Source organism: Salvia miltiorrhiza, chromosome 5 (genome assembly GCF_028751815.1).
Source record: "Salvia miltiorrhiza cultivar Shanhuang (shh) chromosome 5, IMPLAD_Smil_shh, whole genome shotgun sequence".
In the NCBI taxonomy this organism is placed as follows: Eukaryota; Viridiplantae; Streptophyta; class Magnoliopsida; order Lamiales; family Lamiaceae; genus Salvia; species Salvia miltiorrhiza.
The window spans coordinates 38,140,683-38,152,930 of record NC_080391.1 but is presented as its reverse complement, the minus strand read 5'-3'; the positions used below and the strand labels follow the sequence as shown (position 1 = coordinate 38,152,930).

The window sequence follows — 12,248 nt, the reverse complement described above, 5'->3', positions numbered from 1 at the left end:
TTTAAATGATCGTCGGTGCGTCCACGTATGCAAATCCGGGAGACACGTCATCTACGATTTATGTAGTGGTCAACGCAGTGTGCACATTTTAATTAAATCAATAGTTCGTGTATTATGAAGCTAATTTTAAAGGAGATATGCAAAATGCAAATTCAGGCATAGTTCATGTACTTTTCAGCCATTAACCCTTTAAATTATGTAATTAACCCTAAAATGGACCGTAGTTAAAGTCTTAAAGAAAACAAATAAAGGGGTAAACAAAAGAAATTACTCCTTCCGTCCCACCTTTTGGTATCCAACTTTTCTTTTTTGATCGTCTCACATTTTGGTATTCATTTCTATTTTAGTAAATGTAGGTGAGACTTATTCTACTTTAATTATTTTAACATTCACATAAAAGGTGAAATCCTTATTCCGCTCATAATATACCCAACTACTTTATTAAAATTTGTGTCACTCTCAATTGGATACTAAAAGTTGGGACGGAGAGATTACAAAGTAAAGGGGTAAAGGGAAAATAACAAAAGGGTAGAGGGTTAGAAAATGGGGAAGCTTAAAAATCTTGCGAATATATATATAGCTGGAAAATGCCCGCAAAAAAGGTGGGCAAACATCGTTCTCTCTCGTACACTAGAAATCCAAATTCCAAATCAAAGAAAGCTACAGCTGCAACTATCAGATCTCCTCACTCCCTCCCTCCCTCTCTCCCACTTCATCAATCAAACTCACTCTCATTCATCACTAACTAATAGTAATTCCATTTCGATTTTATTACTGCCACACTAATTAATTCGATACTCTAGAATGGCCTGCAGAAAGGGGGAGTTAAGGGAGGATGGAAAAATCAGAAATGACGCGGCGGCGGCACTCGGGGATGCCTTGCTGTTTACCACGATGTGCATCATTGGAATGGCCGTTGACGTCCACGCCAAAGATGGTTCTGTCTATTCTGGAATCTTCCACACCGCCTCCGTCGACAAGGACTATGGTTCGTTTCTTATAATGTCGTCAGTTTTTTTTCTCGATATGTATTTCATGATTTTTCGAATTCCTTTATAGGGGCGAGGAATTATACTTGTTCTTCTGTTTCTTGATTGATATGTATGGTATGTGATCTTTGATTTTATTTGATCTTACTGGCTCGGTTTCTTGATTGATATGTATGATTTTAATTTTATTTGATCTTACTGGCTCGGTTTCTTGATTGATATGTATGATTTTATTACAATCGGGGGGGGGGGGGAATGATTTTTAAATTTTACTCGCTATGTGATTTAAGAAATTGCTCAGTTTTTGGTGAGAATATGTTCAGTTTATGCTTTATAACTGTCTCCGTCTCTCTTTTCTCTTGTTAATTGATTGAATTATGGTTGTTTTAGCAATTGTGTTGAAGAAAGCAAGGATGATCAAGAAGGGTAGCCTAGACGCCAATGTAGTTAATGGAACACTGATAGAGACGCTTATAGTTCAGTCGGAAGATCTTGTCCAAGTTGTTGCAAAGGCAGGTTGCCCGTGCTTTTCTGTATTCTCAAGTTTTGTATGCTATGGGAAAAACTTATAGTTCTGATAAATATTCTCCTCCTTTCCAGGGAGTTATACTTCCTTCTGATGGAATGACAGGATATGTAGGGGGGGATGACATGGAGGCTGCTAAAGGCTATAATACTGAATGCTCGGAAAGGGATGCAGAAGTGGTAAAAACAAATGAGTCAAAAGGGAACCATGAGTACTCTATTCAATCAAGGTAAATATTTTCTAGAACACTTTGCTTAGAGTAATCAGTTAATGAAACTTGGTACAAGAACTTATTTGGTCTGTGTTGCTTGATTAGTATCTGTTAGACAGATACCTTCCTAGGTTAGAACCCTAGAGCTGGACCTGCAGTTCCTTAATGGAGATTTAAATGGACTTTGAAATTTTATGTTGAGGATGCAACTTCCATGATTTGAATGCCATATGGTGGTCTTTATAAGAATTGTGTCTCCCTAATGGATGATGGATAACACAATACACATTTTATATTTATTATCTTTTTGGAGGTAGGAGGTGTTGGATGGTTTTGCAATTTTGTTGATTTCAGAGAGTTTGGATATATTTTGAAACCCATAATTGTTTCTGTAGTATGGTACATTTATTAAATTATTATCTACTTACAGGTTGTCAGTTGAAAGAGAGAATGATTCTTCCTATAATTCTACTATGAGGACAGCAAACCCCTTGGGCAGTCACCTAGAAGACTACAGAGAGGGATCAAATGCAAGGAATGCTGAAAAGGTGAACTTTTAAAAGACAGCTTATAGACTGATAATAAATAATGAAGCTAATAATGTGAATGGCTTGAAAAGTATCCTCATGCTATGCTACTCATTGCTTGTTCTTCCCCTCCCTCCGTTGGATTGTGAGGTCATTTTCTTCATTTCTTTTTCCACTATTTTTGCAGATTCAGACAGAAGAAGCTGACAATGTTTTTGATGATGGAAGGTAGAAATTTCTGCTTAATTGTGTTCTGTTGGCACCTACAATTTCTTTTGCATAATCTTTATATTTGCTATGTTAAATATATATTTTTGATATGCCTTGACATGCTATCCCTTTGATGATATCACTAAATGTGGTAGCATCTTGACACTCCTAGTTCCAAGTTTAGGATTAAGTAGATATTGACATGTATATAAAGAGCGAACTTAGTCCTTAGATATTTGTCTTGAACTTTCATTATTCCTGCACCCTTCCCTGTACTATTTTCCTTATTTTCTCTTCAATTATGTAGTTTCTACTCATTTCTTCTTTCCTTTTCCAATTTGTAATTTTTTCTTATTTGGTTTATTTTCTTTGCCCAAAAATTTTCTATATGCCATTTTCAATCATCTTGTGGTTAATGTTGGCAGGCATGTTGGGAATGGTTTGCAAGAAACACAGAGAGATTTCCGGAATCCCCTTAAGTTTCAAGACAAGAGAACTGTATGCTCATATAGATTATCAGCATATAACTTTCCCTTCTAAATTATTTCTTAAATAATCTTACTTTTGATTTGGCAGAGTGGTGAATCTCAAGACTCAAGTCTAAGCAGTGAGTTTCCTTCTTGCTCCCTCTTGAATTAGATTGATAAATAACACCTCTACAGAACAGACAGCTCCAATAACAAAGAGGACATTAAAATGTTTTTAGATGTATAACATGTGCTCCTATATGTTTCAGTGCAATCTTTTCATTTCTACTATTTAACTATGTGAGGATGTGTTTGTTTACACATTTTCCCTTACACGTAAAAATAACTATTTATTCTCATTATTAGCCTTTCTCAATTGAGCTTATAAATTATTATAGGTCTTCCAACTTATGATCCTCCTCTATTGATATCAAGGAAGAACTCAGATTCCCCTCTAAGTGCTTCTCACGTATCCCTCCTTCCAGAATGTTGTTAGCCTGCCTATACATAGTTCCCATTAACTAGTAAATTGAGTAAGTATCATTAAATCTAGGGTAGAATACACTTCAAATCTTAAACTATTTCCACTTTAACAAAAATGTCCCCAACTATCAAAAATTACGATTAGATGCATGAATTATATGATAGCTAACAAAAATGTCCAGGAGTTCAATTTCCGGCAATGGAGATGTGATGTGTCTCACTGGATGTGAGTGATATTTTTGTAAAGATTGACTGAATGAAACGACATCCCTTCAATACATAAAATAAAATAAAAATTAAAAACTCCATGTCTGACTCATCCTCCTCGCCCTCTTCTCATATCTAGCCTCCACCTCCTCCACATCATCAGAAGCTATGCCCTCAAAACCCAGCAGCCATATCAATTTTAACTGCAGCACGACTTCAACGCGCAACGAAGCTTGTGAGCCACCTCTGCCATGCTGCGGCAGTGTGGTTGAACACGCGCCCTCCTTTTCCATGTCAAAACACATCAACTAACCTCAATTAGTTAAGTACAATAATATAAAATTTCAGATAAGCTCTTGAAAAGACCACAAACCTATGCCTTGGGACCATAAAAAATAACATATGGTCGACCAGATGAAAGTACTAGAATCTCCAGCACCTAGTTCACACTCACTCACGATCATGAACTTATTGACCCTGCCGGGTAGGCTGCACCTTGGATGCTAAATTCCAGCCCAAATTCCTGGGTTAAAACTTAAACGAACTGAGCAACAAGGGTGGAGAACAGCAGACCACGATGACTCAAATGAAACGAGTTGAAACGGCAGATACTTGCGCGCTCAACATATATTGTTTCTCGTTCTTATTCTGACTGTTTTCAACGATGACTGTGGATTGGGATTGGGATTGCGGTTGTTGGCGTAAATTAATTGTTCTTTACGTTTTAGATTACGATGCTATTGATGACTGAATTCAAAGTTTTACCTAGAAGAAAAAGATTGAATTCGAAGTTGAGGGCTAGGGCAAATATCAGGTCAGAGTTGATTTCTCCAAATTGGACTTCATAGGGATGACGATGTTTATTATATTATGTGGGGGTTTTTTTTTTCATCTATGTCATTTTGTGTACAGACATCTAAAAATTGTGTCAATAGTAATGCTGACATCCGGCGAGACACATCACTTCTCCATCGCTGGAAATTGAACTCCAAGCTATTTCTGTTAGTTTTTTCATAGTTCCTGCAATTAATTGTAATTATCAATAGTTCAAGTCATTTGTATTAAAATGAAAATAGTTTAGAAATAAAAAATGCAATCTAACCTCTAATTTACCTTTCATGTGACAATTTTTGAGGTAGCAATGGTGGTTAAAATTAGACAGCATGATTTAAGAAGCCTACTTCTTCTTTTGCTAACAAAGGTACAAAATCTTAGAAAATAAATTTATGGAAATGCTATAACCAAAACCTCGTATAATTCAAAGCCACATTGTGTCTCCATTTGAATCAACTAAACACAATTCAACTTGAGTTCTTATAGTGCTTATATGTGCAAGATTAAACCTGACGAAACAAATTGTATATATTTTCACACCTGGAAATTTGGGAAATGAAAACATGAAATGTACCATCGGAAATCGAACTAGCTCATTCATAATTTTTATTCTTTTTCAGTAAGAACATCACTTCACGATTAGCAAAAAGAACTCCTGTTGCTACAGTGCTACTAAAGTTAATTATCCAGCTCATACAGAAATGGCCTTTATATTTGATAAGATTCTGTTTAAGGAGATTGTAAATCTGTTTTGTTTTCTATGAAGTCACCAGTTATGAAGCTCAATCAACTTCTGCTGTACATGTTCAAGAGGATTTTGTGCGCCTAGAACTGCAAGAAGTATCTTCTGGTCGTTCTAGCACACTTGAGGATCAGAATCAAGAGAAGGCTACCACGAATGTGACTGCATCAACAGTACCTTTCCTACCAAATAATTATGTTACTTCAACTCACATTATCAATGTGAAATCAGAGTCATGCCTCAGTGCATCATCGAATCCCTTCATGTTGGTCCCTCCAAAAGGTTCAAGTGTCAAGAGAACTGCTAAGGTACTCTGGATGTCCATGTATGACTACATTCAAAATTTGGAGTTTGGTTCCTTCTAAGAATAATTACTCTAATCTGGATTGATTATGTCGATATTTGCCAAGGGGATAGGTGTGCGGGACAACTGTTACCATGTTCTGGATGCACTTTTGAATAGTCATATTGTTCACAAGCTCTATTGTTACAGTTTTTTTTTTTTTCCTTCTCAGGAATCTAAGCTCAATCCTGGAGCTAAAATGTTCTGTCCATCGGTGGTGCAACATAGAACAGTGACTCCTCCTGCAGTTCCTAATGGAGCAACTGATTTTTACATGACAAGAAGCTACACAATGGCACCAATGGCAAGTGCACGAGAAGAAGTTGATGGACATTCTTTTGCTCATTCCTCTGTGCCTGTCAAGTTTGTACCATATAATAATGTTACCTATGGGCATGGTGGCAATGATGCACCATATGTGCAACCTGTAAGTGTTATGTTCCATTTGTTTCTGCGCCTATATTATACCAACTCAGATCCTTCAATAGTGTGAAGTATAAAATAGATGCTATTTTCAGTCACATACCTCCCGAAGGAGCTCCTGTACTGTTTAAACTCATTTCCTGCTGTAGGCTTGCTATCATTAGCACTCAGTAAGTGTCTGTGAATAGATTGATAAAGGACGGTTGGGCAGCTCCTTTAAATTTAAGAACTCTTATGTATTCTGTCCACTGAAGCTATATTTTCTCTTGTACTTTTAGCTTGCCATCTTTACTAGCATTATTGTATGTGCAGGTTATTGGACAAGTGGTGAACAGGACACAACCTGTTAGATTTACTGGCCAGTATCAGAGTTTACAAGCAAGCTATGCTTATGTCCATCCAAACTCACAAAATGTATACCAATGGTTAATTAAGAGTCATCCTGTGAAATACCATCATATTAGTACAGAACTTATTTTGCAAGAGTCATCTAATCCTTTTAATCAATTAACATTCTCAGGTTATGCTTGGAAGAGGGCCTCTTGCTTGTATGCATCCTGTTTCTAGTGTAAGATGTGGATATCTACTTTTTCATTCTTAATTATTAATGTTATGATTTATTTATTTTTGCTTTAATGCTCGTGGCCTTTTGCCCATCAAGGAAAACTGTAGAATGACAATGCATAAATAGTTTTAAAAAGCATTTTTTAGGCGCGCCTTGGGTGCGAAATTGCATCTGAGGCAGCACCTCACCTGATGTGAACCGGGTGCATGCCTTGGCCAAGTTGCACACTGAGGCCATAGCCTCACATTTAGAGTTTGAAGTTCTCTCTTTTTTTTTTTTTTCTTCAGTTTTTTGGGCTTCTTGAGGCTCGGAAATGAATGGGCTTTCATGTTTAAGCCACAATTGTAAAAACAGCCCTAATTAGGAAGACTAAAGGAAAAAAAGAGTCTGATAATTTAAACCCAAAGAAGCCCTACGTTCTGATTCTTCTGAAGACTTCCTGCTCCTCTCACCTTCGCGCACTCTCTCTTGCCCTCTCTTGCTGAGTTTCCTCTACCTAACCCGAAACCCTGATTGTTAGACTTCAATTTGGGATTTAGTGACTTATAACTACTATTTTCAGTCACATTACAGACCACCCGAAAGAGTTCTACTGAGTTGCCATTAGTTTCTCACTCTCTCAATCACCTTCAGTCTATCATTGTTTGTGGAATAATGTATTTTGTTAGTGCATTGGAATTATTTTGGTGAATGAAAATGTGTTTAGATGTTTTCGATGGAAGTAGTGATATACTTAAGGGTAAACACTTTTAACTTTAGATGTATTGTCAATCTTACTACTTTCTTATGAGTAATGGAAATTACTTTTAACTGCAGATATCTTGTCACTGCTGTTCTATATATTTAGTAATTATGGTTTGATCTCTTTCGAAAGAAAATGAGTTAAGGAAATGAAACCAAATGTAATGTTAACCTTTTTGGGTCATGTTTCTCAAGTTTTTGGGACTTGTCATCTTTGGATTCTGTTTCTTTTTAGCTAAAGGCCTGTACATGTGCATGGACTTTTAGGGTTAGGGTTTCTTTTTTTTTCTATATAATATAATAACAGTATCACACTATCACAGTTGGAGTCGATCATCTTGATCATAGTATTGTTTTAGGGAATAGGGACAACTATAGCTGTAGGCCTCACTGAGGAGTTTCTAGAGGGTGGTTTTGGACTTGGAGACCTCTCTGTGACCTCCCTCACCAACGCTGTTGACTCCAAATGCTCCGCCATCGAAACCCAGCTTGTGGCTGTATTAATCGCTGTCTCCATCACTGAGAAGCAGCTGATCATTCCCGACAACCCCAAACTTGAAATCGTCGTCGCGGACGAGTCTCACCCTCCAAGTTCCAACGAGAACACTATTCCGCTTCAGAAATTGGACCTCGTCCCTTGGGCTGGATCGCTCGCGCCGAACATTATTTTCTTGTTCATCACATTCCTACTGCAAAAAAAGTTACAGCTCGCCATTATCGCTATGTCTGGCACAACCATGTCTTGGTTGCAAATACTCCTATGTCACAACCCCAATCTGGCATGGCCGCAATTCACCATAAAATTATTGGCGTGTTTTGGAGATGCCTCTACGCTGAACACCTATGGGGTCTTGTTTCCATTCCATGAGACGGGATCTTTGGAGGATCATACCGCCGCCTTTGAAGGCCTCATGGCCGAGTTACCTGTCCTCTCTGACGACCAAATGCTTGGATACTTTCTGGATGGCCTGAAGCGTTCAATACGCGAGTGGATACAGGACAATGCCCTCTCTGATTATCCTTCAACAGTACGAGCACTGCGGGCTGCGATCAACCTTCCACTCCAGCTGTGTTTTCAAACCGTGTTACACCTCTTCCGGTGCAGACGACACACCCTGTCTATCCTCCCCTCTCTTCCAATTCAACCACTCATGCAACCTTACCGAATTTTTGCAAGAAAAACATTTCGCCAACGGCCTCAGTCCGAGATTCAGTCACATCTCACTGCTGGCACCTGCTTCCATTGCGGTCTGACTTTCGGACCCCTTCACCGCTGCCAGCCTAAGACGTTGAATGTCCTCGTGTGATGATTTGGGGGAGCCTGCGACCGAGGCCGCGCCACCTGACCATGATTAGTCACGTGGTGACACAAGTAGTGCGACTGTTGAGGAACCTGTTTGTGGATCAGGTGTTCGTCAGCTGGGTGGGTTTCGACAGGAGAACAAGCAGCTTGGATGGCTGTGACGGACACCCGGGGTCAATATCCTCACTTCAGCCTTGAGGACAAGGCTGCTTTGCCGGGGGAGGCTATCGTTAGACCGTGGCACATATACAGGGGAGCAGGAGCAGTAGCGGATTGTCTGAGTGATGATCCTGCCTTTTGTTTTATTTTTCGTATTATTTAATTGAGTCAGTTATGTATTCTTATTAGTTCTTGTCAGGTAGTTTGGGCTAAAAGCCTGTACGTATGCATGGGTTTTTAGGGTTAGGGTTTCCTTTTTTCCGATATAATAGCTGTATCATAGTTGGAGTCGATCATCTTGATCATAGTATTGCTTTAGGGACAGCTATAGCTGTAGGCTCTGTGAGGAGTTTCTGTTGTTTATTAATATATCCATTCAGTTCTCGTTCATTCCACCTTTACTCTATCATTTTCATTCTTTTCTTTCACTTTCTTGGGGGCAGTTTTGTTTCTGAAAAATGCTATACAGTAGCCAATGTGAATTTTACTGATACTTCTTAACTGCTGTGAAAATGTACAGGATATTGTACAGAGTGCATCTGTGTTCTCTCCAGCAGCTATGCGGCCTGTATCAACCCTGCCTCAATTGCATCCTCCTAAGCATCAAGGTATGCATGTGGCTGTAAGCTAGAAGTTATAAGCTGAATATTAGAAGGCATACATAATTCAAAATGAGAAGGTTGAATTCAAATGGTTTCTTGCGCACGATACTTAATCAATGAAATAGAAGATATCATTATGCCGGTTAAGCTACTTGATATGCACCAGCGGAGCCTGCTGGTGTTCATGTGTTAATACTCCCTCCGTCCGCCACTTTGGCTGGACACGGGTTTTAATGAAAAAGTTAGTGGATGTATTGATAGATAAAGGGTCCCACATATATAAAATGAGTGGTTGAGGTTTAATTAAGTGTGGGCCAGGGTTGGTTTCTTTGTAAATAAGATAAAGGTAGATAGTGGGGCATGTACTAAACAAGAGAGTGCTATACTTTTGACAGACGCCAAAAATGGCAAAAGTGTTATACTTTATGGTGTATAGAGGAAGTCCGAAGTAGTACTAATATTTAGACCTCTAGGATCATCCCATAGGCTCATGAAAAAATGTATTATGCTGGCTAATGTACATAATGACAAAACATGTGGATGAGCCTGGGCAATTGATCTGGTCTATTGACTTAGTACTTTCACAGGATATTTGTTACAAGAAATGTAAGGAGTAAAAATTATAAAGACATCTATTCCTGCCAGCGTATGGTTGTTCTACCTACTTAAATGTACATACACATGTAGTGTGATTGTATATGGTTGCTAATCCAAATAGGCTGATTAGCTTTTGTATTTCAGCTCAATTCTTTATGACAGTTTGGGTTAGTAAAAATTTCCAACAGCGTCCTGTTGAAACACAAATGACATGAGTGCCACACTTGTTACATATTATTGTATTTTAACTTGGGGATAGAACTAGCATTGCATCCCTTTGTTTTTAGTATATGGGGATGCTTAACCACAGAGGTTGTCTTCATAGGAAATCCTTCAGCTCAGGCAATGCAGCTATGCATGAGTCCCCCAATCATGGCGAATGTACCTCAGCCTTTTATTGTCCCAAGTTCAATTCCAATTTCACAGCCTCACTTTCCCGTATTGCGGCCAATTGCAGTTCCAGGGGCCAATGGTTTCTTGAGCACCAAGTTTGCTTGAATTACACACATGCAATCATTCTTCTCATGAAATTTTGACATATAGTTTGTTCCTTTTCAAGTTCATACAAATTCACCTTTTTTTTTGTTTTTTTTTTTTTTATCAGTATATAAATACATTATTTTGAGAAATTAGAGGCATTTGAATATTGTAATATGAAAATTTTGTCAAATAATTGTTGGTGATTCTGTTTTGGAGGTGGTGATTGTTCCTACTGTAATGTGCTTCGGAACTTTAGCCGTGATTCCCTCCATTGCATATTGACCCTCTATTGTATGTCCAACTATAATTTGATTCAATGATTTTTGAGCTGTAATTTGATTCAATGATTTATATGTTGAAGGTCCTAAAGTCATCATTTTTTTTGTTCATGGGACCAAAACTATTTCCAGCAGTTGATCTGGGCTGCCAATGCATTCAAATGCGTTGTTGAAATTTTATTGCTTTTAATCTATCCGTTTCCCGCGTGTTTCCTTATCTGCGAAAAGAAGAAAACGAATCTCACAGTTAATATCTTATGTAGTTAGTTTGAGAATCTATTGCAAAAACTGTTCAATCTAAGGGTGGATGCGATGTCAACTTTTTTGAGGTGGCAACAAAATATGCAAGCTGTTTGCGTCCCTGTAGAGCTGGCAAAATTGGCCCAGTCCACTAGGCTGGTCTAATTTGCTCGGAGTTAGGATTGGGTTGGGCTTGATAAAATAGTGGCCCAAAAAAAAAAGTCGCACCTAAAAAGCTTGTCCATATGGCATATTGAACCTATTGGATTTTGGGGTTATAAACTTAGGGTCTTTAGGCTTTTTAGCTTATCCATTTTTTTTTTTAATTATTTCTCCATCTGCATCCCAATTTCATGTTCATTTTACCATTTTAGTTTGCATCATCTCTTTTTTTGAGTAGAATTACTCTGCATAATTCCATAAAAGATGAGATCTTTATTTCACTTTTATACTCTCATAAAAGTGAGACTATTATTTCACTCACAACATATTGGACCATTTTATTAAAATTTGTGTCATTCTCAAAAGGATATGAAATTGGAGCATGAAAGGAGTAATTATTAGAGCATCTCCAATACATTAGTGCTTAGAGGGGGTCTTAGATGGTGGTCCTCACCTAAGACACACCGTTCTCCAATGCATTGGGTCTTAGAGGGTGTCTTAAATCCTCATTTCCACAAAATTCACATTTCTACACTTTTATTTTTAAATTCTAAATTTCATTAAAATTAAAATTCTACATTACAATAAATAAAATAAAATTAAAGACATAATTAAAATACGATAATAAAATAAAAATTACAATAATTTCCTATGGCTCAATCGGACCAAAACGAGATCAAATGTGCTCCTTCAAGTCCAAAGTGAGGCGAGCATGCATCTCCGCGTCTCACATGGATGTTTGTCGTGCCACAAATGCACGAAAATTCAGCGGAACACCGGCACGAGGACAAGATGTGGCGGTGCTACTCGAAGCTTCGTCGGCGACCTCTTCTTCCCATTGCGTTGTGTGCTCGCCTTCATCTTCGATGATCATGTTGTGCAAAATGATGCACGTGAACATGATGTCGCTCATCTTCTCCTTGCTCCAAAAACGTGATGGTTCTTTGGCAATTGCCCAACGAGTTTGAAGCACGCCGAAAGCTCGTTCGATATCCTTGCGAGCTGCTTCCTGCATCACTTTGAACCTCTTCCCCTTCGCGTCCGTTGGATGTGTAGGACTCTTCACGATAATAGGCCAATTGGGGTAGATGCCGTCAGTCAAGTAGTACCCACTTCTGTAGTAGGAGTTGTTGACTTGATATGTGATCGGCACCCCCAT

At 38.3% G+C, this 12,248-nt stretch overlaps 2 protein-coding genes across 4 annotated transcripts; one reads left to right on the top strand and one right to left on the bottom strand.

Annotated features, from left to right (window-relative positions):
- The first annotated feature begins 584 nt into the window (after positions 1 to 584).
- On the top strand, positions 585 to 10,753 carry LOC131024327 (uncharacterized). 3 transcript variants are annotated; one of them, XM_057953838.1, is made up of 13 exons: positions 585 to 988; positions 1,380 to 1,505; positions 1,594 to 1,744; positions 2,157 to 2,274; positions 2,441 to 2,481; positions 2,889 to 2,961; positions 3,040 to 3,070; positions 5,221 to 5,504; positions 5,712 to 5,966; positions 6,275 to 6,376; positions 6,483 to 6,530; positions 9,251 to 9,338; positions 10,255 to 10,753. In XM_057953838.1, the coding sequence occupies exons 1-13, from the start codon at positions 805 to 807 to the stop codon at positions 10,425 to 10,427; spliced, it is 1,674 nt and encodes a 557-aa protein (XP_057809821.1). In that variant the 5' UTR covers positions 585 to 804; the 3' UTR covers positions 10,428 to 10,753. The 3 variants fall into 3 exon arrangements, with proteins under 3 accessions (XP_057809821.1, XP_057809822.1, XP_057809823.1); XM_057953839.1 differs by lacking the exon at positions 585 to 988 and adding an exon at positions 1,060 to 1,106; XM_057953840.1 differs by lacking the exon at positions 585 to 988 and having other exon boundaries at positions 1,380 to 1,501; positions 1,621 to 1,744.
- A 1,063-nt stretch (positions 10,754 to 11,816) lies between these two features.
- Positions 11,817 to 12,248, bottom strand: LOC131025886 (uncharacterized). Its single transcript, XM_057955666.1, has one exon. It carries the CDS (start codon positions 12,246 to 12,248, stop codon positions 11,817 to 11,819), a length of 432 nt encoding a protein of 143 aa, XP_057811649.1.

Bases quoted from the DNA above. Each gene is read 5' to 3' on its own strand.
- LOC131024327 (XM_057953838.1), top strand. From the start codon at position 805: ATGGCCTGCAGAAAGGGGGAGTTAAGGGAGGATGGAAAAATCAGAAAT. The intron at 989-1,379 runs GTTCGTTTCTTA...TGGTTGTTTTAG, and splicing joins CTCCGTCGACAAGGACTATG to CAATTGTGTTGAAGAAAGCA. The intron at 2,482-2,888 runs GTAGAAATTTCT...TAATGTTGGCAG, and splicing joins AATGTTTTTGATGATGGAAG to GCATGTTGGGAATGGTTTGC.
- LOC131025886 (XM_057955666.1), bottom strand. From the start codon at position 12,248: ATGGGGGTGCCGATCACATATCAAGTCAACAACTCCTACTACAGAAGT.